Here is a 26,137-nt window from a genome sequence, read left to right as displayed (position 1 = left end):
CCTGTGGTAAAACAAACCGTCTTGTATCAAAAGAAAATATATCAAAATCTATTGCAACGTGTAGTAAAACAAACCATCTCACTGAAACAAATAACGCAGATATAGAACCCTTTGGCAGCTTGATTTGGATCTGATAATAAGTCTGGGGTTTGAAGCGGTGGTGAGAGACAATGAAAGTCGTTTTGTGGTTCTTTGGGTCTCCGAACTCTGCTCCAATGGCTTCTGGTAAGCTTCCCAAGTAACATTAACATTGACATTGGCATTAAGATGGACTCTCGGGAAGTGGAGCAGGCCATGCATTCCGCAGAAGAGGATTATAGTGAGTTTGGTAATATTATTAGTGATTGACTTGTTTTCAAAAAGGTTTGGGAAATTCCCTTTTCTTGGATTATAATAGAGCAACTATAGTGACACACAGTGGAAGGCTTACTTTAAATATTATGTACATTTACATTAAACTTTATACGTATAAGTTTTCTTTCTTCACAAAATATATGAATTATTTTCTCAATATTGTTCTTCAATTTTATTTTTTTTAAAATTGATTCCAACTAGGTTTCAAGTAAAAACATCACAACTATAATACCAATAACTTTCCGGTTCAAATTCTTTTCTTTAATAATAATAATAATAATAATAATAATAATCTTACAACTGAAAAATACACTAGTAGGGTAAAGTAAAATTTTACAAAGAATTCTTACTGTTTTTAGACCTTTATAGTTTTTTATTATTTAGAAGGAAGGGAAAGCTTTTGAAAATTGAGATTTTTGAAAACTTCTTAAAAAATCTCAACCTCTTTCAAAGTTCAAGGTTTTTAAATCTTGAAAAACTTATGTTGCTTTTAAAAATTCCTCCTAAATAAAGGGTTAACGTCTCATTCAAGAACAGCAGCCATATCTTTGCTGCTATATAACGATCACAACAACCAAGGGGAAGTGAAAAATCACAAACCAGCAAAACTCATAATAAAGGAGGGAGAAAGAAATGTATCTGTGTTGCCAAAATAAGGGGAAGGGAAAAACAAAAACCTAGAGCCACAGGCATGAAAGTCTGGAAATTGCTGCCCGACTGGCAAATTGAACCCTGTAGGCCAGGCTAAGTTCTCCACACATCTTGTCATCCACTACACCTGTTTCACAACCAACATCATATCCATCAAAATCTAATTCCGTTACCACCACAAATGTGCTATCATCAGACAATCCCGTGTCCTGTTTGGTCTCGTCTTGTGTTAGAAAATCTATAATTTTCCATGATATGATGCTGCAGATTCCTTCACCTTGAGAAGATAGTAACCTTGAACAAGCCTGTATTTCCACGATTACCGCAGAATGAATTCAAGAATTAGGAGAAAAATAAGCTCCATTGAAATATCCACTATCCATCCAATTCACTTGGTCTCAACAATTTTAAAATGCTATTCATAACTCAGCTTGCTTAAGCCTCAATTTGTGTTCAGTCCTCTGGAGGAGGGTTAGGTCAAGTGCTGAAGGCAAATTCAAAAGTAATTTAGGAACGGGCAGCCGGACTTGTCACCCATAACTAAGAAATTTTCCGATATAGCCGGAGAATGCTTGAATGCCTTGACTGAGTTGAAGGTGCTGTTTGATGTTCTGTAAGAACACTTGAGATGGAGTTAATGGCATGACTGTAATCAGATCCACAAAGAAGCAATTAGGTGAATGTGGTTCTGGAAGGCATAGGCGAATTGTCAGGATATTAAGTCGACACATCCACCGAAAGGGATCCTTGGGTACTGACAAGGGTAGTGAGACACAGATTTGTACAAATGGTCAATAAAACTAATGCATAAAGAAAAATTGTATCTTATTGTATCCTGAAAGGACTGGAAATAGACATTTGAAAAGGAAAAAAAAACAATATGCCCTTTCACATTTAGAATTCCTTTGTCAGTTGTTCAATCAATTAACTTTAATTTAAGTTCAAAATGGAGAAGAAAATAACTTGCAATAGGAAAACAATTTTCATTTCTTCCACAAATTAAACTTGTTTATTTTAAACTATGCTATAAGTATCAAGTCATTGAAGACATGCATCTATCTGCGAACTCACTGATGATATAGTCAACACATTTCGAAACCTCACGTTTCAAGCATCAATTTTTAGTTCATAACGGGAAAATTCCCACATTTGTTGTTCAAAAGAAATAGAGCACGCAAAAATAAGCAAACAAAGAAATGTAAGGTCAAAATCATACATACCCGCCACTGGGAAGAAGCCAAAAGAACTCTCGGCCTAATGGACCTTACATATCCATATGCAGCACCGGGAGTCGTGCCTGTGTTCAACCTGTTATAGAAAAGTTAAAAGAACGCTACCAAAGTCGGTCAACCAATAAGTTGGACTTTGAATCAAACATACAAGGTAAGAGAGAACAATTGTTGTACTGCGCCCCCTACCAGCCTTTCAGTGAACATATATTGTCTTTCCATGGGAGGTATATTCTTCAAAGAGTTGAAACCAAAAGAAAAACACAAACACAAATAGAGAGAAGAATATTAATAACAAACAAATGAACATTAAAATCGTAAATGAAAGTTTGTATTAAAAAAAAAAAAACAACAACAACAAAGATGTAGTTGCAATCAAAAGCAGAAAGGAAGATTGATAATATGCTTACCATGAATGAAATTTACAGCCTGGCATATATCAGCAAATGATGGAGCAAACAGATAGTTTCTAGTTGGAATCACCAAGTGAACAATATTGTGAGCCTAATGAATTGGAATCACCAAGACAAATATATGAGCATTCAGCGACACTTCCACGCTTACATGCATGCCTTTGTGTGTGTTTGTGATCAAAAAAATTGGACAGCAGAATCATATGTGATGCTGCTACAACCACCATTGGCTCTTTGAGCAAGCAAATTGTTTGGAGACCATACAACCAACTGTCCCCAAATAAAAAATAAAAAATAAAAAAGGAAAAGATCCCTTAAAAGGAGGACTTAAAAGAGCAAACTATTCTAACTTCAACCCAATCTAAGTTTGATGTGGGCGGCAGCAAAACCCAATGGAGAATATATTTCTTAATGGCGCATGTGATACTATCAATGCCATACTTCCACCACTGATTTATTTCAATATTTATGACGTTCAAATTCCAAAAGGGATGCATAAACTCACATGATATAGTGATGTTGGTACCAAAGTCTCATATGGCTCATTCAAGGTAACAACCCCAGAAACGCCTAGTGCCTTTAAGCAAGGAACATCAGTAGGAAAGGGAACAGCACCTAACAAGATAAACAGAACATAGGGACAGAGAGTGAAGAAGAGGTAAGGGCTAGGAAATTGGTAAGCCATTTTTTTTACACCTTACATCATTAAAAAAGAAAAAACCCAAAGCTTTCTACTTCAAGATTTGATACATAACTTGTAACATAACCACACAATGCAAGGTCGGTCATGTTTTTAGTTACACAGTGTAATAGTACAGCTAATGGAACTAGGATACACTGGGAATTAGGTTTTTTTTTTTTTTCACTTTTCAAAGTGCAATTAGAAAGTTTACTGCATCTTATCATAGCAGGAAATGAGCAAAAAAGAGGGGGAAGAAAAGGTAAATCTCATCAACTCTATCCAACCACCGAAACTCTGATTGAATCTTGTTCCTCACAACATTTTAGAAGAGAGTTGGATAAAAAAGAGAGCGAGCGGCGAGCCCCTGCTCCTGCCAAAACTCGTTTCGCATCCAAAACTGCAAGGCTACTGCAAGAACCATCCATATCATCTCGCATCTACGCCTGTCACCCCCCACACGACTTCACCTTCCTGCATTTCCTCGGTATATGTACATCTCTTCTTCTAATTCCTTCACTCAATCACTTCAGTTTTACCTCTGACACCCCACTTTTTCCCCAAAAATAAAAATTCAATATCATGAAACACTAGAATCTCAACACCCAGCTAGAAACCCAGTAAATTATAAAGCAACAAGAGCCTTTTTGAAAGCACATGAAGAAGGGTTGAAATGAAGAGCGGGAGAAGAATTTGCAGGGTCTATATCAGTAATGTAGAGAAGAAAACCTACAGTAGAAATTGAGAGAAATGGGGAAGATAAAAATAAAACAAAAAATTATGTTAAGCAAAAAACAGAGAATTTAAGAGACAGATACCAGCTTTCCGTTTCTTTCAACTAACTCTCCGAGACGAGCGCTAACACTCCAAAATTTAATATTCGTTTTTCCCTCCCTATTTATACAGAAAATGCGTTGCTGACGTTAAAAGTATCTTTTTTTTCTTTTTAACATAATTCATTTTTTATATTATTTCTCTTTCATAATTTTTATTTATTCTTTTATTTATAAAAATATTATCTATTTTTGTTATATTATATAGTTAAAATATAAATTAATTATTAAAATTTTATTTTATTTTCAAAATAATCTCTTAATAATTATTTTTTAAATAAAAAATTAAATTATATCTTAATATTTAATTTAAATTTATATTACTGTAGACAAGTTGACTTGACAACCTCCACAATTTTATTGACCGTTGAAAAACTAATTTTCTATGGAGATTGTGAGCTAGATTACAATATAAAATAGACTTTAAATATGATAAATTCTAGATAGATTAGTATATAAAAATTCTATCCATAAGGAGTGATTAGAATTTTGCCATTTTATTTAGAGTTATAAAATATTTAAATAGTTAATGTTATTGAATTATTGAAATTTATATTTTATATATTTTAATATTAATATGCATTAATTAATAATAATTTTACTATTTTAATAAAATTATTATTATCATTTTATATTAAAAATAACAAAATTGAAAAATTAATTAAAAAATTATATTTTTTAATTTATATAAAAAAATAAAATAAATAAAAATTATGAGGAGTGAAATATTATAATTAATAAATAAATTAATTATTATAACTTTATTTAATTTTATCTTATTTTTAAATAAATTTTATTAATTATTTATTTTTTCAAATAAAAATTTAAATTATATCTTAGTATTTAATTTAAATTATATATTATTAATAATAATAATTTTAATGTTTTAATAAAATTTAATATTTTCATTTTATATTAAAATAGTATAAATAGAAAGTTAATAAAAAATATTTTTAATTAAAATAATAATTATTTTTTAATTTATATGAAAGAGTAAATTGAATAAAATTATGAGGACGAGGAAATATATTTATGAATTTTGTGAATTTATATATACGTATAAAATTATAGAACCTGTTATTACAGGCATTAACTGATTAAGAATTAAGAAAAAAGCAGCACTAGGTTGGGGGGAGAGAAGTGATCAACCTATTTTCCCTTTTCCTGGCATGTGAAAATGGGAAGGAAACCATAGATTCTATATTCAAATTTATGAAAATAATTATAAATTAAATTACAAGATGTTTTAATTTGTAATTCTAAGTTGACGATCATTTCTGTAAAAATTTTGTTAACATATCTCAATTTCGTTGTCACCTGCTGCAAAACACAAGGATCAGTACCATAATTATCATTAAACGACAAGCTCTCAGGATTAAATCAACAAATGGTCAAAGACGTTGCTCTTCATTCATGTAAAGATACAGAAATATTTCTACAGAGGGAGTCTGTGTTTCAAAAATCTAAACACAATTAGATTTGTTTAAAAAGAATTCTCAAGTAAGAACTCAACAAGTAGAGACCACTAAGAACACAACAGAAGAATGTTCAACCTTATGATGCTTCAACTTAAATGTTTACTACTCATGCGCTTCCTTCTTGATCTTTCAATAGAAGCCACCTTCTGAAGTCTAATCTGCTCCCTGAACTTGGCTATAAACTCGCCAGCCTTCTTATCAACTTCACTATCATTAGGGTCAAGTCCTGCATCCCTCACAGGGTCAGTACCAGTACCTTCATCTGAGCTTGCTGGAGTGCTGCTGTCGGTCTCGCTCTCTGAATCGTTTTCAGACTCAACATCAACATTCTCCAAACAAGAATCCTTTTCTCTCTTCTGAAATTTTGCATATGTTGGCATTGGCACATCATAGTGAGTATCAAGATTTTTCTTCTCATTTTTCCCTGTATTTACTGCTTTTCCTTCATCAGACCCTTTTCCAGCCTTATCATCACTGTGGGTTTTGCTTATTTCTGCAATCTTTGTTGCCTCTGGTTCTGGGCTGTATACACCACTTCTAATAGTCCTAACAGATCTTCCCCTCGATGGAGTTTTAACAATGGTAGCAGGTTTCTTATCAAATTTTAAAGAACCCTGCCCCTTCTCTTCACTGCCCATTGAATCCTCTTTTCTGCCATTGTTATCCAATCTCAAAGAACTCTGCCCACTCTCTTCACTACCCATTGAATCCTCTTTTCTGCCATTGTTATCCAATTTCAAAGAAATCTGCCCCCTCTCTTTACTGGCCATTGAATCCTCTTTTCTGCCATTGTCATCCAATTTCAAAGACCTCTGCCCCCTCTCTTTACTTCCCATTGAATCCTCTTTTTTGCCATTGTTATCCAATCTCAAAGAACTCTGCCCCCTCTCTTTACTGTCCATTGAATCCTCTTTTCTCCCATTGTTATCCAATTTCAAAGAACCCTCCCCCCTCTCTTTACTACCCAATGGATCCTCTTTTCTGCCACCCCGATCCTTCAATTTATCTTTTGAGGTTCCTTTCAAATCCTTTTGGAACAAAGAGCCACTACTGTATCTTCTTAAATGAAATGCATTCAGTCGAGCCTCGCGATTCACTGTTGTTTTTTGTGATTGCGAAGCATGAGGATATGATGCACGAAAATCCTCCTTTTTCCCAGATTCTAGTGTTCCTGAATTTGGTGAATCGGAACAAACAGATTCAGAAGGAGAAAGCCTGGTTGGTGAATTTGATATTGAACTAGCTTGGGACGAGAAAGCAGGTGTAGACCTGAAAGAATGCGATTTGAGAGATTCAAATTGAGTTTCATCAACTGAGAGAGGCCTAAAATGTAAAGGACTACCAGCAACAGAACCTACTCTCTCCCACATTTCTGCCCTTCCAGATCTAGAACGCCATGGAATTTGAGCGGACGAGGAAACACTTTCATCAAAATTCTCCTCCAGATTTGAGGGGCCCAAATCCCCAAAATGTTCCTCTTCCATACTCCTTCCAGAACTACAGGGAGAACCAATCAAGCTCGGACTAGACTCACTTCCATTACTAAATTGAGCACTATCTGAGTTTCTAATCTTTGATTTTAAGCTCCTAATCGGCAATCCTAACGGTTTGTAACCGACTACTTGCGCTGGTTTCTCCCATTCACCAATTCCGTAGTTTGCTTGGGACAATAAAACCACTGATTCACCCCTGAAATACTGAGAATTCCAAGCTTGAGCAACATTATTCTCGTCTTGCTCAAGTGAAATCTCAGTTTCTTTTTCAAAATTGATCGATTCAGTTTTGCTCACTTCATTAATAGCAGAGCTACCATTAGGAACAGTAACATCAGATTCACCCCTATAGAACTGAGAATTCCAAGACTGGTACAAATTTTTCTCATCGGAGCCACATGAATTTTCATGCCCATCCTCAAAAATCGGGGAAACATGAAAAATCCTAGACACAAAAGATGATTGTGAATCGTCATAGTCATAGTTATTGGAATGGGTTTGAAAGTCCACTTCAGCATTTCTGCGGCTAAACAAGCCATAGGAGACAGCAACACCGATGAAGAGTAAGTGAACAAGCTCCCAGAACTTGGTGAGTATGGAGTGGTTTATAAAGTTAGGAGCTTCCGAAGGGAAGAGAGGAATAGCAATAAGGAAGAGGACAAAGAAGATAGACTTACAGAGGACATGAGTGTAGGATCTGTGTCTGGTGACGGAGGAGTGATTTGGTTGAAACTCTTGACGTGGGAAATGGGGCTTCGTGTAAGATCTTGAATCTGCCATTGATGGAACCGAGTTAAAGCTTCGGGTCTGGTGAGTGTCCATGTGAAATGGTAGGGGAGGGAGGCGAGGTGAGAAGGGGAAGAAAGAAAGGAAGACTTTGAGGGCAAGGAAAATTAGTGAAGGAAGGAAAGGTTGAGGGAGAGAGCAAAAATTCAAAAGTGTCGTAATTATGAACGTTTGTTTAAAAGACAAATTTGCCCTTGCCTTTTGTCCTTGGGTCTTACCGTTTGCAAATAGGGGAAGTTTGTTTTTTTAATTAATATATTGAAAAAATATTTTTAATTACAAAGTAATAAACTAATATTATTAATATTTTTAGGCCTTCTCTATAAATTTTCATACTCCATCAACTAAAGCTGTGTATTTTCTTACTTGTTTTTGTTATTATAATTTTTTATTTAACTCTAATTGAAATTTGAATTCTGAAATCACAATTGCAGAAATAAATTGTGATAATATGAAATTGAAATTTATTTACTTATTCAAATCATGAAAGTCAATATTACAGCGACTTCGTTAGTGATCATGATTTAAATGATTAAAAGAAAAAATGAAACTGTTTTCTTAACACAATTTATTAAAAAAGTATTTTGAAATTATATTTGTCATTGCTCAACTTTCTTTGTGATCCATTTTCCCATTGTTCTTTATTTTTTTAACTAAAATTAATTATTTATCACTTTATTTACAATAATTATTTTTGCAATAAAAATAATATAAATACATATTTATATAATCATCTACATTTAATATTTTTTAACTGAAAATTTTTTAAATTAAAAAAAAAATTATCTCAATTAAAATAAGAGAATAGTAGAAAAGGAAATTAATTAGATTGAATTTTTATAAAATTTTGAATTCTTAAAAAAGAGGTGTAGGATCTTTTCAAATTTTGATATTTAATATATATTGATGAAAATTTTAAAACTGGTATAATTTTTTTTTAATTATATATATTTATATATAGATGATCATCGATCTGATTTAAAATCAAATTGAATTAAATAAATTAAAATTTAAAATTTTAGTATTTATATAAATTAAATCGAATCGATTTTAATCATAAATTGTATCAAATTGGTGTGATTTAGTTTAGTTTGATGAACTTGAATTTTTATAATTTTTTTATTTTTTACTTTTAATTTTTAATATTTTAAAATTTAATTGAAATATTTTAATTTTAATTTTTTATTTTTTATTTTTAATATTTTAAAATTTAATTAAAATATTTTAATTTTAATATGTTATAATCTCTATATTATTATTAATTGATTCGGTTTGATTTTTTTAATTTTTTTTAATTAAAATCAAATTAAATTAAAATAATTAAAATTTTTAAAATTAAATTAAAATAAATAAAAAATCAGACTGAATATCGATTGATTTTTTCGATTTGAATCGAATATTTTATTCTTATTTATATAAGTAACCTAATTAAACTTTTCATGAAGTAATAAGTATAATTAAATTATTAATGCATATTTCTGAAAAAAATATTTTTAACCATTTATCTTTTAAAAAATATAAAACTTTTAATCATATCGTTAATTTTTGTCTTCATGACCAATTCTTCTCAAAGTTAATTGCTCATTTTGTTAAACTTCGCCGCAACCAACTTCAAGTCTTCAACTGTCATCATGGTTCAAGGAATTTACTAGTCAGCTGAAAAATGTTGCATACTGGCACCAAGAAAAACTTCATACCTTCCACAAAAATATATTTATAATTATTTTTATATAATTTTTAAAAAAACTATATTTGTTCTATTTCAAAAATAAATAAAAAAAAACTATATTTGTTATGATCTTTTTACCCCTCTAATCTATTTTTACTTTCCAGTTAATTTATAAATCGACTAGTCGTCGACACCAACATTACTGTTTTTGGTTTCCTCATCATGCACGACACCGTTACAGGGAAAGAGGCGGGGAGAGAAGAGCAGATCTCCGATGGGAGGGAAGGAGGAATATGTAGAGGCAGATAATGCAGAGGCAATAATCACTAGAATCGAACACAAATCTCGCAAGATCGAGAGCTTACTTAAACAGTATCATCATCATCTTCTCCTCCTCCTCTTCTTCCTTTCTCTCTAAATCGCTAATATTTTCTCTATTACAGGTTCAAATCAGTGGAAGCTCTCAAAACCGCCCTTGAAGGTTCGCCCCCCAATACCCGAGACGAACGATGCAAGGTTGTTTTTCCGTCTCCTTCACTTAAAATTTCCTTCTTTGTTTCTCCAAATGGACTTCCCTTTTCTCTATTCTCAAGTTCCATTCATGCATTGTTGCAATTGTTTGCGCGTAAGCGGGAATGAAGGGAAACTGACTTAGGGTTGTTTCAGTCTGCGAATTGGATAGTGGTGCACAGGGCGATTATGGCCATAAAAGATGTGGATGGGATGTTCTCTACTTTGGACCCTGAGTACTACGATATTCTTATGAAGTAAGCACTTTATTTTCACGGTTGTCCTCAATATTGATCATAATTTCCAAATGTTTGATTTGAGTTTATATGATGGTGGTATTTGTCACTGTAAATTTCTAGATAGATTGTTTCTAATTCTCGAGTTATATTTAAAATTTTAAATGGGTCTTTATTTTCCATCTTTATACCCGCCCTTGTATTGACGTAGCATATTCATTATTCAATTCTGAAGTTGGTCTTCAAGCCTAGGAGTTTTGTACGCTTTATGCAAAAATCAGGTGAAAGGCAATGTTTTTGGTGCTCATCTTTGTGTTCGTATGTTGGGGAAAGCTAATTGGTGGAATCCCAAGGCTTGAATGACCTGATTATGATTATAGGTAATGTTGCATACATAATCTTTCTAAATGATATTACTGCCTTCAAATGGACAGGTCTGGAACCTGATTAGCACCCTTATTCAAGTAAGAGAACTAAGGAATCAGAATACAACTTAGAAAATCTAAATCTGACAACCCTAGCAATTCTTCCAATACAATTTTTTTCACCCTAGAAGAAACTTGAAATGAAATGCTCCGTTTTGACCGTACCATTTCTGGAGATTGTTCTTCGCTCGGATCCCTGCTCATGTCATGTGACTTGCCTCCTGATTATTCGATTACTTCAACTAGTTTCTGTGTGATGTAACTGCTTTGTAGCTGCCCTCTTTTTGCTACTACCAAGCAGGCTGAAAATTCAGTTAAAATGCTTCTGGCTGGAATATTTGTGTGCTTGCCTGGAATGCAAATTTTCTTGGCCTTCACCAGGTCCTGTTTTCTTGAGCAGAATATATCTGCATCTTAAACCAAATATTTGATCTAGTCTTCAATTGATTGGAGGCCATAAGGTGTGAAAGATAAATATCCTAGACATTGTATGCTATTGCTTCTAGGTAGCTTCTTTGGGTAAGGGATCCTCACCTAGTTACCAATAGCTTTCTCTAGGTATTTAGGTAATGCTCCACATTCTGCTCTTAACTCAATGATTAGGACTGATACTTAGCCAAGAACCATCTTAACTCAACGTTATCTTAGAAAGGTATTTGGTTTCATTTGGAAAACAATATATTTGAGTCATCACTACCCTTGCAACAATAGATAACTACTCTAAGACCTTCTCATTATGGTACTCTAGCACATTTAGCTATTTTGTTTCTTTGCTTACTGTAGCCATACTTTTACTGCCTGTTGATCTCTGCTCACAAGTATCGGTTTTATCCTTCAGGACATGCTGTTGGATCCTTGCTTAGATGTTGCAAGGCTAAATGCTATTAGTATGGACTTTAAAAGTTAAAAATCAAGCACAAGCTTTTTCATTCAACTGTTTTGATCTTCTGAACTTCTTGATTAAAGCCTTTCTGGTCTTGCATTTGTTTTCCAGTGTTCATCCCCTCAATTGATTGATTGAAGTAGCATTTAGATTTTTCCATATTGGACTATTTGTTTTATTGCGTAAACCTTTTGTTAAAGGATGGCTGCAACTTCAGTAAAAAGAATGCTAGTTACTAGAACCTTTCTGGTTGTAGTCTCCATTATTTTTTTTTTGCACTTCTGAACTTGACTTTGGGCAAAGATGATAATATTTTCTGCTATGGGTGCCAAAAGAGGGAGTGATAAAGGAAATTATGAGTATCCAACTAGTAATGTATGCCATCTGACTGTTCCCTTTGTGAGTAAGTTATTGCTAGGTATAATTAGTTATTTATATCTATCTTGAATACAGGTACTTGTATAGGGGTTTGTCTACTGGAGATCGAACCACATGCGACCAGTGTCTACGTATACATGAAAAGTTGACAGAGAAAGCTGGCTTGGGTTGCATATTGCGTGTCCTTGCAGACACCTGTGAATACTGTCTGACTTCATCTTTAACTGCTCCATGCGTCTAGAACTTTTGTTTGAGAGAATCGTTTCCCTTCTCAGAGAAGAAATATCTTTGCCGTTCGATCCTATCAAACAATATATGGTAGTCACAGACTTGTTTGTTAATACAACTTCTAGGGACCATATTGTCCATATGCTTTCAAAGTTTTAATTCTTCAGAAGCTCTCTGAATTTTCTATAGTTTCACAATTGTTAAAGCAGTTTTCTCCTTCTTCTTCTAAAATCTTAGACAAGTGGCTAATGTGCCGAACTTATTTGTGCTGTTGATTCATTGCCCGTCAGATTTGGTGCTATGCTTATCTCAATCAGAAGAAGTCAATAAATACAGAGGCAGGATCCAGGGAGTAGGATACGATCATCATCCAGATCCGTGAACAGGGCTCTGGTTTTCTTAATCGCCCTCGTGCTGGAAACCATCTCGGAGGCGGCAAAAATAGGTCCCACACCTATGAAAATTAATTAATGTTAAAAATTATATTAAATTAAATTAATACTTTTAATATTTAAGTTTGAAAGTGATCTTAAATTGCTAATATTTTAAATGTTATTTAAACATAGTTAATTTTATATTTTGAATTTTATTAATTTTTTATATTATAAATCTTTGTAATATAATAAAATAATTAAATGTAATATTAAAAATTATTAATACTGTTATAAATATATTTATATTTAATGATTTATACAAATGAATTTATTAATAAATATCTAATATGTAAATTATAAAATTTATTAAAATGAGAACATATAAATATTATTATCTAAATATTAATATTATTCCTCTGCTTTTTAAGTGTAGGCTTATTTGTGATTTTCACAGGATTAAGAAAAAACGTAGTTTTTTTTTTTTTTTAATGTAGAAAAGTTTTTTTTTTTTTGAAATGGAATGTAGAAAATTTATAATTAACATAATTAAGGTAATGCATTCATTCAGTCTTGTTCTAGATAGCATCTATTCATATTACCATATACTAAAAGCTAAACAACTTGTATTATTAAATTATTTTTTAAAACTAATAAATTTTACTTTGTGCAACATATACTAAATATATACATCTTATGAATTAATAAATAAATTATGATTTTTAAAATGAAATTGGTACGCTGACAGTCTAATACTCAATACTTTTATTTCATAGAGTTTAAAGGTAAAATAGTTATTTCAACTGAATATTTTCCCTACTTTTCTACACGTACCTCTTACTAAGTGAGTTTATTATAATTCAAGTAGTACTTTTTTTGTTTTTTTTTTAACATGTAAATAGAATTGTAAAAGCCCTTAGGGCCAATTAAAAAGAGATACCAAGTTCAAGATCTAATCCAATAGACTCAACGAGTCCGAATCTACATGAAATCCATCTAATCTCTACCGGCATTACTCTTCACATTGATCAGAGAAACGATTGCCGATCAGAAGTAGTAATCGAACCACCAAAACTCACAGAACTTATAACAGCCCGGAAACTGAACTGCTACCGGCGCTAGGATCCAGACCTGGCGGAACCTTCCTTCGGCGGCCGAACCTGATTTTGCCCGTTGGGCAGAAACCTGCTCTGTTTCATGCAAACTTCACCCAAAACCTATCCAAGCATGCATAGCAACTACTCCCAACTAGCATATACCATCTCACATGCATAAAGAAGTTAAACCTATCCTAACACCTCCAACAAACATATCAAACAACACTTAACCATGCTGATACACCAAAATCCTCAAAAACCTCCCTTAACCTAAACATGCATAACTACTCATACAACTCCCATAAAACCTTCAAAATAAAGAAAGGAAGTTCAGGATCTTCACTTGCCTCTTCCAAACAAGAGATTGAACGATCCCTACGTGGAGATATGGAGAAATCCTCTCTCAACCTCTCCAAGCTTCCAACCTTACTCTATGTCTCAAAAACTTCAAAACCACATGAAAATCCATCAAAACCATGAAAGATTTGAGAAAACACATAAATCACTCAAGGAAGATCAAGTCTCACCTCAGCTCGTGCAAATGGAAAGAAAATCTTATCCATTTGACCGACCTAGGGCCTTTTATAGTTGGCTGGCCAGACCAACTACGGCGGCCGAATGAGAACCCGAATGCCATGCACGTTCGGCGGCCGAAAGTCACTTTTGGCGGCCGAACCTTGGCTTTTCTGCCTTGGTGCTTTTCTTGCAAAACCTTACTTCTTTAAACACTTTAAAACATGAAAACGCTTTCAAAACATAGGAAAACATAATCCGTACCCTTCCAGAGGATTCCAAAATCAGAAATTCCACCGGACTATAGGACTTCCGACGCCGGACTCTAGCCGGGTATTACATTCTCCCCCCCTTAAGAACATTCATCCCCGAATGTTCCTCAAACACGAAGCACATAACCACATAGAAAAGGGGAAAACGAACCTCAAAACAGAGATGGGTATTGCTGGAGTATAGACTCCCGTGTCTCCCAGGTGCACTCTTCTAGGTTATGGTGGTTCCACATGACTTTTACCATCGGAATTTCCTTGTTTCTCAACTTTCTGATCTGGGTATCAATGATCCTCACTGGCTGTTCTACATATGTGAGATCTCCTAGGATCTCCACATCAGGCTCACTGAGAACCTGGCCCGGATCTGACACAAATTTCCGTAGCATAGAAACATGAAAAACCGAATGGATTCTTTTCATAGATGCAGGTAAATCCAGCTTGTACGACACATTCCCGATCCTCTGCAGAATCTCAAAGGGACCAATGTATCGTGGAGCTAGCTTACCCTTTCTCTCAAAGCGAACCACGCCCTTCATTGGAGACACCTTCAGCAAAACCATATCCCCCTCCTGGAACTCTATCTGCTTCCTACGGACATCTGCATAACTTTTCTGTCTGCTGACAGCTGTTCTGATCCTCTCTCTGATGATAGGCACTAATCTGCTGGTAATCTCGACTAACTCTGGCCCTGCAAGAGCCTTCTCTCCAACCTCTTCCCAGCAAACAGGTGTTCTGCACTTCCTCCCATACAGAGCTTCATAAGGAGCCATCCCTATGCTAGCATGATGGGTGTTATTGTAGGCAAACTCCACCAGAGGTAGATGTTGCCTCCAAGAACCGCCAAAGTCTAACACACACATTCGGAGCATATCCTCTATTGTCTGGATGGTCCTCTCTGACTGACCGTCTGTCTGTGGATGGAAAGCAGTGCTAAAATCCAACCGCGTGCCCATAGCAGCTTGCAGACTCCGCCAAAATCTGGAGGTGAACTGAGGTCCTCTATCTGATACGATTGACGCAGGAACTCCATGCAGCCTTACTATCTCTTCTACATACACCTGCGCTAGCTTGTCCACAGCATAGTTACTCCTGACTGGAATGAAGTGAGTAGATTTAGTTAGTCTATCCACAATCACCCATATGGCGTCTAGCCTGTTGGACGTCGCCGGTAACCCAACTACAAAATCCATCGCTCTATTCTCCTACTTCTATTCTGGAATCGGCAGTGGGTTAAGCATTCCAGCCGGCTTCTGGTGCCCTAGCTTCACCCTTTGACATGTTTCGCAGGCTGACACATACTGTGCCACTTCTCTCTTCATGGCTGGCCACCAATACACTCTTCTCAGATCTTGATACATCTTGGTGGCTCCAGGGTGAACGCTATACCGTGCATTATGAGCTTCCCTCATAATGTCCTCCTTTAAACTGCCGTCATCTGGTACACATAACCTCTTCCCGTGACGAAGAATCCCCTCACTGTCAAATCTGATCTCCGCACTGTTGCCTGACTGAACAGTCCTGGCAATTTTCACTAACTCAGGGTCCTCGTGCTGTTTCAAAGCCACTTGCTCTAGAAACACGGGAGTAACTCTCATCTGTGCAATCAAAGCACCGGTACCAGATAACTCTAACTGTAGCCCTTCTTCCATGAGCTTGTAGAAATCCTTCACCACCGGTCTCCTCTCTGCTGTAATGTGGGATAAACTGCCGAGTGACTTCCGGCTTAAGGCATTAGCTACAACATGAGCCTTATCCGGGTGATACTGGATCTTGCAATCATAATCACTGAGCAATTCTACCCACCGTCTCTGCCTCAAGTTTAGCTCTCTCTGGCTCAAGATGCGCTGCAGGCTCTTATGATCCATGAAGATCTCACACTTTACCCCATAGAGGTAATGCCTCCACATCTTGAGTGCAAAGATAACTGCTGCCATCTCCAGATCGTGTGTAGAATAGTTCAGCTCATGCTTCTTCAGCTGCCTAGAAGCATAAGCTATCACTCTGTCATTCTGCATCAACACACAACCCAATCCCACTCGGGATGCATCACAGAACACTGTGAAGTCTTCATCACTGATCGGCAGAGCTAACACCGGTGCTGAAGTCAACCGTCTCTTCAGCTCTTCAAAACTCTCTTCACACTCTTCTGACTATACGAACTTCTGGTTCTTTTTGGTCAATCTGGTCATCGGAGCAGCAATCTTCGAGAAGTCCTGAACGAACCTCCGATAGTAGCCTGCCAAACCCAGGAAACTCTTGATCTCTGTTACTGTCATGGGTGTAGGCCAGTTGGCTACTGCCTCTACCTTCTTGGGGGCCACTGCTATACCTTTATCTGATACTACATGCCCCAAGAAAGAAATGCTCCTCAGCCAGAACTCGCATTTAGAGAACTTGGCATACAAGCCATGCTCCCTCAAAGTCTGCAAGACTATCCTCAGATGCTGGGCATGCTCCTCTGCATCCCTGGAGTACACTAAGATATCATCTATAAAGACAATCACAAAGTGATCCAGGTACTCTCTGAAAACTCTGTTCATGAGATCCATGAATGCTGCAGGGGCGTTCGTTAACCCGAACGACATTACTAGGAACTCATAATGCCCATATCTGGTCCTGAAAGCTGTCTTGGGTACATCCTCTTCCCTGATTCTCAACTGATGGTATCCGGATCTCAGATCTATCTTAGAGAAACATCCTGCTCCTGACAGCTGGTCGAAGAGATCATCGATCCTGGGTAGAGGATACTTGTTTTTGGTAGTGACCTTGTTCAACTGCCTGTAGTCGATACAAAGTCTAAGAGGTCCATCCTTCTTCCTGACAAACAGTACTGGCGCACCCCAAGGTGAGGTACTCGGGCGGATGAAACCCTTCTCTACCAACTCCTGCAACTGCTCTTTCAATTCTCTCAGCTCTACTGGTGCCATCCTGTAGGGAGGAATAGAGATCGGTCTCGTACCAGGCATTAACTCTATCTCGAACTCTATTTCCCTATCAGGTGGTAGTCCTGGAAGCTCTTTAGGAAACACATCTGGGAACTCTCTAACAACTGGTATTGAGGATGGTTCCCTAACCTGCATTCTAGCTCTCTCACATGAGCTAGGAACCCCTGACAACCCCTCCTCAACAACCGACGAGCCTGAAGGGCTGATATCAAACCTCTAGGTGTCCTTCTCTTGTCTCCTCTGAAGACACACTCTGACCCATCCTGGTCTCTGAAACTGACTACCTTGTCCTTGCAGTTCAAGGTAGCATTATACGTAGATAACCAATACATCCCTAGAATGACATCAAAATCTACCAACTCTAGAACCACAAGGTCAGCTGGAAGGTATCTACTCTCTATACACACTGGACTGACTTGACAGACTGACTCGGCCAATGATGGGTCACATCTAGTTCCACTGACCCAGAGAGGACACTCTAACTCAGAGACTATCAAACCCAACCTCTCTGCGGCTTTAGAAGCAATGAAAGAGTGAGAAGCACCGGGGTCCATCAAAGCATACACCTCTAAACATCCAATGATGAGATTACCTGACACCACTGTGTTCGATGTATCTGCCTCCTGTTGAGTCATGGTGAAAATCCGTGCTGGGGCTGACGGACCTGCATCTCGGGAACCCATCCCTGATGAAGAGGCTGACCCTCTTCCTCTACCTCTGCCACTGCTCTGTGGTACGACTGAAGCTGTTGGCTGTGCGACACTGCCTGAGGTCATCTGCTGGGATGGTGCCATAAAGGTCGCCTGGGGACATTCTCGTGCAATATGTCCCTCTTGCCCACATCTATAGCAGGCTGTAGATCCCATCAGACAAACTCCTCTATGTGGTTTCCCACATTTCTGACATACTGGACTGCCTGTGCCAGAGCTGGAGCCGCTTTCCATTCCCAGTCCTGACTTAATCCTGCTCCAGAACTTGCCTCTCTTGGACTTAAACTTCTCTCCTTTTCTGCTACCAGAAACTGCTGCACTGGGGGTCTTAGAACCCGAAAACTGTGCCATCTGCTGCTTTCCTGTTCCCTGTATGATGGCACTCGCCTCCATTTTTCTAGCTGCATCCACAATGGAGTGGAAACTCTCTTTCTCTGCTGGAAGAATCAAAGAGAAATACCTGGGGTGAAGCCTTATGGCATATCTCCTTGCCTTCTTCTGATCCGTATCATACGCCTGACCTACGTATGGTAACAATTCTAGGAACTTATCTGTATACTCATCAACGCTCATCTCCTCTGTCTGTTTCAGCTGTTCGAACTCGAAAACCTTCATCTCCCTGGAACTGTCATGAAAAGCCCATCCTGCGAACTCATTGGCGAACTCTTCCCATGTCAGGCTGTCTATTCAGGGGTCCACATAGTTCTTAAACCATTCTCTAGCTTTCTTGCACTTTAATGTGAACCCTGCCATCTCAATGGCCCTGCTCTCATCAGCTTCCAACTCACTGGTTATCATTCTGACTGCACTAAGGTACTCAAAGGGATCATCTCCTGTATTGAATTTAGGAGCATTCAACTTTAAGTACTCGGTCATCTTCACCTTATGTCCCCCTGATGAACTAGGTTGTTGTGCTTCAACAACAGGGGCTACAGGTTCTGGTGGTGGTAGAGGTACTATTTCTCTTGGTTCAGGTTGTACTGGACTTGGCTGAAAAGGTGGGGGTGGAGACATGTGATATGGTGGGTAAAAAGAAGGATAAGGCATATATGGCATATAAGGTGGATATGGGGCAAAGCTGGAGAAATCCGACGTACCTCGCATCGGATACCCCGGGCCCTGTGGAAAGGGTGGATAGCTAAACCCCGAGGCCTGTGCGCCTCCTTGGGACTCTCCCATACCTTCTTCAGACCTTCCTATACCCATACTTTCATCTCTGCTCTGACCAACATCCATAGCCTCTCTCTCTTCCTCTGATCTTCCCCCTCTATCTACTCCTCTTCTGCTCTCGTCAGAAGACCTTCTAGGGTCTCGTGACGTTCCTTCCCTGCTTGACCTGTGAGATCTTGCCCTTGGCAATGCAGGAGGACGAGTAGCTGTACCCTCACTTCCTGGTGGGACTCCAGTCAATCTCGCGAATCGACGAGTTCCTCGCATCTTCACTCTCTGGAACACAACACACATAACATAGCACATGAGCAACATATAGCCCTCAACCACACAGCACATATATGGCACATGCATGAATCATGGCATTTCACACATCAGATAGACAGGACTGACATCCTATCCTAATGGACATGCTTTCCTATGGTGCTTGACCATCTATGACCTCTATGAGCCCGACTCTCTCTCTATAGGTCCGACCATATGAACCTAGGACTCTGATACCAATCTGTAACAGTCCGGAAACCGAACTGCTACTGGCGCTAGGATCCAGATCGGCTTAAGGCTGCCGGGACCCGTAGCAAGCCTGCTGTGAACTCTGTGTACTTGTGAAATCCCATACATGATCATACATTTTCTGTAAAAATTAAAACTTTTCTCTGTTCCAAGGCTTAACCTGTGCATACACTATCTTTACACTGTAAACCCCTGCTAGAGCTCTCGTCTTTGCTCTAGGTGGGCTAACTCATATCTTGTTAAGCCTGGGTTTTCATACATATAACATAAACCATTTACGTAAAAGATCATGTATACAAAAGGATACGACTCTGCTAACTCAATACTCTTACATATACATGTCCATACTAACTATTACATAACCCTTCTCTTCATCTGTACCCTGCTGACATCTCTGGACTCTGAACCGGCAAGACTGGGGTTAAGGGAGAGGGTGAGCTATACTAGCCCAGTGAGTAGTACATATAAAACATGTTATAAAACATGATCTCATGGAATGCCTCACAATACAAGTAAATCACATAATCTCAGACGGACTAATTCAAAATTCCCCCACATTGCCCGGCCCGCAAAGGAGCTCCTCAGGTCTTCATTCAGCACCCTATGGTACCGTGTGCCCGGCCCTTTCAGGGCTCCTCAGGTCTTCATTTAGGGGGCTAATGAATCCAAGCTATGCTCGATCTGTACATGCACTGATTAATGCAACATCTTCGTGCTCACTAATGCAATACTATAACATGGTATAAATGATGCATGAAACATGCTAAAAATGTGTGAGTTCTCATATTAAAAGATTTAGTTCCGTTCCACTCACCTCTGGCTGACTCTGTACTGACTCTGCAGATTCTGAAGCAGTGGTCACTGCTGAACTCCTTGGTTCCTCTGGTCCGTTCCTACACAGGTGGACTGAAATGAGGGACCAAACTAACTCAAGAACATCTCTAAGAAACTCCCCAAAAACCCTCTAAAGCATCCTAGAACAATCACATAAAACATGCAAAAGAAAGCTGGACAAGGCACTTTCGGCGGCAGGTTCGGCGGCCGAAACTCCCCTTCAGAGACGAAACTCATGCATGTTCGGCGGCACCTTCGGCAGCGGAAAGTCTCGTCCAGAGACGAAACTCAACCTTCGGCGGCACTTTCGGCGGCCGAACCTTGCCTCCAGAGACGAAAGTCCAAATGTTCGGGGGCAAGCTTTGGCAGCCGAAACTGCCTCCACAAGGGGTTCGGCGGCCGAACCTTCCTTCGGCGGCCGAACCTGGTTTTACCCGTTGGGCAGAAACCTGCTCTGTTTCATGCAAACTTCACCCAAAACCTATCCAAGCATGCATAGCAACTACTCCCAACTAGCATATACCATCTCACATGCATAAAGAGATCTAAACCTATCCTAACACCTCCAACAAACATATCAAACAACACTTAACCATGCTGATACACCAAAATCCTCAAAAACCTCCCTTAACCTTAACATGCATAACTACCCATACAACTCCCATAAAACCTTCAAAATCAAGAAAGGAAGTTCAGAATCTTCACTTACCTCTTCCAAACAAGAGATTGAACGATCCCTACGTGGAGATATGGAAAAATCCTCTCTCAACCTCTCCAAGCTTCCAACCTTATCGACACTGTCTCAACTACATTGAAAACTAAAGAAGAATAAATAGGCAGCCGAACCAAATGACTAAGTATAACAAAAAAAAATACAGATGACCAACATGCAAACCTGGACAAACGATCCAAGTAATAGAAAACACGCCAAACTCCCAGCCATTGCAAATCCACCTCTACTAAACTAAACTGAGCGTCCATCAAGAAAGTTCGAGTCGACAATCAAAACTTGAATTTCCACAGATCACCACACCAAAAAAGGGAACGTGACAGAACTCGTCGAAGTTTCGGTGGTCAACGTTAACAATCGAACACCCTTCATTGGACAAAAAGGATCCACCTGAAGTTTAAAAATCAAAACCACCAAAAATTAGATCCATATATAATAAAACTTTTAACACAAACAAAACTAAAGGGACAAAATAAAAACTACATCAATAGACAGAGAAGAGACTCAGAGACCGAAGCCCCTTCCTGCCGGCGAACAAAACTCTCTACTCTTTTTCTCCCTCTTGATCTCTCACCTTTTCAAATTTTTTTTTTCTCCTTAGTCAAGTATGACCAGATCAATGATAATGTTGTGTACTCCAACATCAATGGTAAATTATTGGAACTTTTTTCCACAATTAAGGATTTTGGTAGATTATAGCATAATTTTGGAAACTTTAGAAATGTTATCTACGTATATGGATACTTATACAGAAATATTATGTGAAGTTCAAAAAATCATTTATAAAAGCAAAAAAAATTATTATTTTGAGAAAATAAAAAAATATGACTTATTTAAAAATGGAGGAGAGAGTAAATAATTTAAAATGAACCAAATATTTTCTGCATATTATTTAAAAGGGTAAATTATATTTTAATTTTTAAGTTTTTAACATAATTAATGAATCAATTTCTATATTTTTAAAATTAAACCCTTAACATTTCCGATTAATTAATATGTTCAAATTGGAGGTTATTGCATTTATAATTCCATTAGTCAATCCATTAAAATGAAAAATAAATATTTTAAATGTCTAAAACATTCTCATGAACACTTTAATTTAAATTCTAAATTTTAATACAATTGACGCATCAATTCTTATATTTAAAATTCTTAAATTTTTCTATATTTAATTCGCTTAAAATTACAATTTTTCTATATATTATAGACATTAATCGAAAACTAGTGGATGATCAAATTTCTGAAAATATAATTTATTTTTAAAATATTCTTTATAAAAATTTATAATTTAATTATGATTACTTGATATTATTTAAAAAATAATTAAAATTGTAAATATTTGTTAAAAATTTTTGAAGTTATAAATATTAAATTATTTTAATAAATAAAAATTGAAATTAAATATATATTAACTAAGTTATAAACTATTAAATAATTTAAATTAATTATTTTAAAGCAAATAAAACGTAAAAATTATTTAAATCAGTTTAGACCGAATTATTATAATTGATATCATCCACTACAATGAAGCAAAATCGTTACAAAATTTAGTCCGGAAAATTATGGAGTCCATGTTGAGGTTGTGGGAAGCCCACGTTATTTTTAAAATGAAATTAAAATTGAATTATTAACTATTAAATAATTTGAATTAACGGAATTGTTATTTGTTTATATTTTATTACTTATTTTATTTTCTCACAGTTTTTTTAAATGAGAAAATTAAGAACATTTTAATTGCGATAAAATTAATTAAATGAGACATTAAATATAAAAAATAATAGAATTTAAATATTTTTTAAAATAAAAAATAAAAAAAATAAAAATATTTAAATTATAATAGACAGAATAAATTTTAAAAATATAAAAATTAATCTCTTAATTATATTAAAACTGAAAGATTCAAATGTAGTTTATACATTTAAAAAAATAATAAAAATGCCTTTAACGGTAAAAATAGTTAAGCGGATTTATTATGAAGAGATTTAAATATTTAATTTTAAAAATATAAAAATTAATATGTTAAGTATGATAAAATATAATTTAACGTATTTAAAATGAGAGTAGGATTTATATTTATATAAAATAAGTTTTAAACCTAGTTATGGAGTGCAGCCTGAATATGTGGTCCACTAAAGTTTTAATCCTATTAGAAAACACGGAAGCTATTAATGCATTCTCTCGTAGGTAGTCTTTCCACGATTCTCACTGCTCAGCTTTACAATTTTCAGTCCAGGATATCCTAAATTGATTTGGTCAAGCCTCGAGAAATATTAAATTAATTCAATCAACCATTACTCTTGGATTTTATTTTAGATTATAATTCCTTATATTAATAGAGTTCATTAAACAAATAGCATTGCTTAAAAGAAACCTAATTAAATTAACATTCATAGAATCACAGGAAACGGTTGGAATGTTCCTTCATTAGCATTATATAATAATAATGATAATTGCCGATGCTAACTGGGCTACATGCTAAATTCCACTTTTGTCCAACATCAGATTCCAACAATAACATTACCCAAAAGATATTCAGATTCGTTTGTCACATCATTATCCTCCAACTTATCCTAGTTGCCATTTCCATTTATAAACCCCACTACTTTTATGTAACTAACTCCAACTCTATCTCTATACAAACCCACACTCTTCCAACAAAATCTCATCCTAACCAAACTAAACCTAACAATTATGAGTTATGATCTCGATGCTGGATAGCCAGTCCTAGTCCTGTCCATGGCTTAATGGGCACTGGTCGTTGAGGATGGGGATTTGCAGTTGATGCTGCAATGGCAGCTGAAGCTGATGCTGATGATGATGATGATGAGACTGCAACACGTTCACATGAAGGGCACATGGTGAGAGTAGTGGGAGGATTCATGTGCATGTATAGCTGTGGAGATAGCTTCAATGCTCTGAGTTCTTGAACCTCCTTCTGCAACCTCCTGTTTTCTTGTGTTAGATTTTCACAGCATTTCTTTAAGTACTCGCAATCAACTTCAGTTTGCTTCAGCTTTGTCCTGCACCAATTTCACTTCAAATTTCTCACTTCCCATTTACAAAACCATTGACTTATATATATCCATGTGGTTAGTTTTTATTTAAACCCAGTGAGCAATTTGCAGTACTGCAACTTTACCAAGAAAAGCTCAGTGAGCAAAAATGGCTATCTTGTACCTTTTGCTGCTTCTCTTAAACAGTAGTACTAGCCATATATGATAAAGGATATAAAGGCGAGTTGGACGATGCAACCTTCAAGCCATTAAAATCCAGGATACTTGGAAAGACAATTGTACCCTTGTCGATGACTTGCAGATGTGAAAATACAATAATAACCCTAGCAAATAAGGGAAATTATCTCACCTTGCCCTCCTGTTCTGAAACCAAACCTCCACCTGTCTAGGCCTGAGATTCAACTGCTTCGCCAAGGCCAGCTTTTGCTTCTGTAACCACAAAATACGGCATCTCATCAACTCCAGGATTCAAGCAAAACAAAATTTATCATCGGTTTTAATCTATAATGTCACTCACAGGATTCAAAGTACTGTGCTCCTTGAAGGTTTCTTCAAGAACCAACGACTGTTCCTTAGAAAGCCTCAGCTTTTTCCTTGAAGCGTCTCCCCCGGCACCGCCATCTTCGTCATCGCTGCCGCCACGAGAACATGAGGTTCTTTCCGCTTCCGTTTCCTCTCCAATATGTTCTCTCTCATTTCTCTTTCCGCTTATGCTTGAAATCGTGCTGTTTGGAGAAGAAACGCCGGTTTCGTCGTCGCAATCGGCCAATGACGGAATCCGATTAATGTCAATCCCTCTTTGAAAGGGCCTCGCATCAGAGCTCCTATCTATCATACAAAATGGCAATATTGTAATTAATTGAAGGCATAGATGTTAGTTTTGAAAACCATGATCTTTTACTGAATTTTCTATTTTTTGCAACAATCACTCATACGAGGAGGGAGGAGAAAAAAAAAATCCATTTCAGGAGGAAATAATTCCTTATAAAATGGATCTGTATTAAAAATCTACACTTTTGATCAGCAAAAGCTCTTAGAAAACTTTTTATATAAAAAAGGAACGGTTTTGCAGCTGAAGAGAAAACAAACAATCCACACATGGGAAGGAAAAACACAAGTACCAGATGAATGAAAGAGATCATTGAGGGAGATCCTGTGATGATTATCTTGCAACAACTGAGAAGGAATTGGCCTGAGATTTAACTTCAAAGAGGGCTGACTTGCGGCACCCAAGCTGAGACTCAAACCCAAACTGTCCTCTCTCTCGCCCATCTCTTCCACTGCAACAAAATAATTTCTAGGATCCCTTTCCCCAGGGGTTTTTGGTATGATATTTTAAAAAAATTTGTAGTGTAAATAGGATTCTGAAAAAGCAAAGTGGAAAAGAAGGGTAGAAAATGGCTAAGTTTTTGCAGCCAGAGGTGTCACAGCCTTTTGCTTTTAGCAGTAGAGTGAAAGGATGGGACTAGTCCATATATAAAGATACAGAGAGAGAAAGTAGAGAGTGACAGGTGGGTATAGATTCAATCATGACTTATGTCAGTGCCCTCTATTGGCTCAAATCATCATACACCTAGCTATACATATTTACTCGAACCGGACCCAGCCCTTTTTGTTTCTGAATCGGACCAACCCAACTCTGAATTCGATCTTAAATTATCTTGATTGAACCTAAAACCGGTTCAGACCAACTCAACTCTGAATTCAATCTTAAATTATCTTG

At 36.6% G+C, this 26,137-nt stretch overlaps 4 protein-coding genes across 14 annotated transcripts; 1 reads left to right on the top strand and 3 right to left on the bottom strand.

Annotated features, from left to right (window-relative positions):
• Positions 1-935: 935 nt before the first annotated feature.
• LOC110615172 (phosphatidylglycerophosphate phosphatase PTPMT1-like) lies at positions 936-4,211 on the bottom strand. Of its 9 annotated transcripts, none has more exons than XM_043956596.1 (6): positions 4,145-4,187; positions 3,153-3,262; positions 2,645-2,738; positions 2,386-2,468; positions 2,226-2,313; positions 936-1,310 (listed from the first exon to the last, which is right to left on the bottom strand). In XM_043956596.1, the coding sequence occupies exons 3-6, from the start codon at positions 2,645-2,647 to the stop codon at positions 1,032-1,034; spliced, it is 453 nt and encodes a 150-aa protein (XP_043812531.1). In that variant the 5' UTR covers positions 2,648-2,738; positions 3,153-3,262; positions 4,145-4,187; the 3' UTR covers positions 936-1,031. The 9 variants fall into 9 exon arrangements, 4 of the variants coding, with proteins under 4 accessions (XP_043812531.1, XP_043812532.1, XP_043812530.1 ...); XM_043956597.1 differs by having other exon boundaries at positions 2,645-2,703; XM_043956595.1 differs by having other exon boundaries at positions 2,645-3,262.
• A 1,336-nt stretch (positions 4,212-5,547) lies between these two features.
• LOC110614349 lies at positions 5,548-8,058 on the bottom strand. Its single transcript, XM_021755868.2, has one exon. It carries the CDS (start codon positions 7,950-7,952, stop codon positions 5,724-5,726), a length of 2,229 nt encoding a protein of 742 aa, XP_021611560.1. The 5' UTR covers positions 7,953-8,058; the 3' UTR covers positions 5,548-5,723.
• A 1,698-nt stretch (positions 8,059-9,756) lies between these two features.
• On the top strand, positions 9,757-12,758 carry LOC110614970 (actin-related protein 2/3 complex subunit 5A). 3 transcript variants are annotated; one of them, XM_043956599.1, is made up of 5 exons: positions 9,757-9,957; positions 10,029-10,101; positions 10,252-10,352; positions 10,567-10,711; positions 12,093-12,226. In XM_043956599.1, exons 1-4 carry the CDS (start codon positions 9,860-9,862, stop codon positions 10,688-10,690), a joined length of 396 nt encoding a protein of 131 aa, XP_043812534.1. In that variant the 5' UTR covers positions 9,757-9,859; the 3' UTR covers positions 10,691-10,711; positions 12,093-12,226. The 3 variants fall into 3 exon arrangements, 2 of the variants coding, with proteins under 2 accessions (XP_043812534.1, XP_021612356.1); XR_002487877.2 differs by lacking the exon at positions 10,567-10,711 and adding an exon at positions 12,536-12,758 and having other exon boundaries at positions 9,772-9,957; positions 12,093-12,335; XM_021756664.2 differs by lacking the exon at positions 10,567-10,711 and having other exon boundaries at positions 9,772-9,957; positions 12,093-12,433.
• An 11,047-nt stretch (positions 12,759-23,805) lies between these two features.
• LOC110614845 (homeobox-leucine zipper protein HAT3) lies at positions 23,806-25,872 on the bottom strand. Its single transcript, XM_021756524.2, has 4 exons — positions 25,536-25,872; positions 24,932-25,242; positions 24,764-24,843; positions 23,806-24,420 (listed from the first exon to the last, which is right to left on the bottom strand). The coding sequence occupies exons 1-4, from the start codon at positions 25,684-25,686 to the stop codon at positions 24,090-24,092; spliced, it is 873 nt and encodes a 290-aa protein (XP_021612216.1). The 5' UTR covers positions 25,687-25,872; the 3' UTR covers positions 23,806-24,089.
• Between the last annotated feature and the right edge of the window lie 265 nt (positions 25,873-26,137).

This window comes from Manihot esculenta, chromosome 5, assembly GCF_001659605.2.
Source record: "Manihot esculenta cultivar AM560-2 chromosome 5, M.esculenta_v8, whole genome shotgun sequence".
Lineage (NCBI taxonomy): Eukaryota > Viridiplantae > Streptophyta > Magnoliopsida > Malpighiales > Euphorbiaceae > Manihot > Manihot esculenta.
The sequence above is the reverse complement of the archived record's forward strand: the minus strand, read 5'-3'. Positions and strand labels throughout refer to the sequence as shown.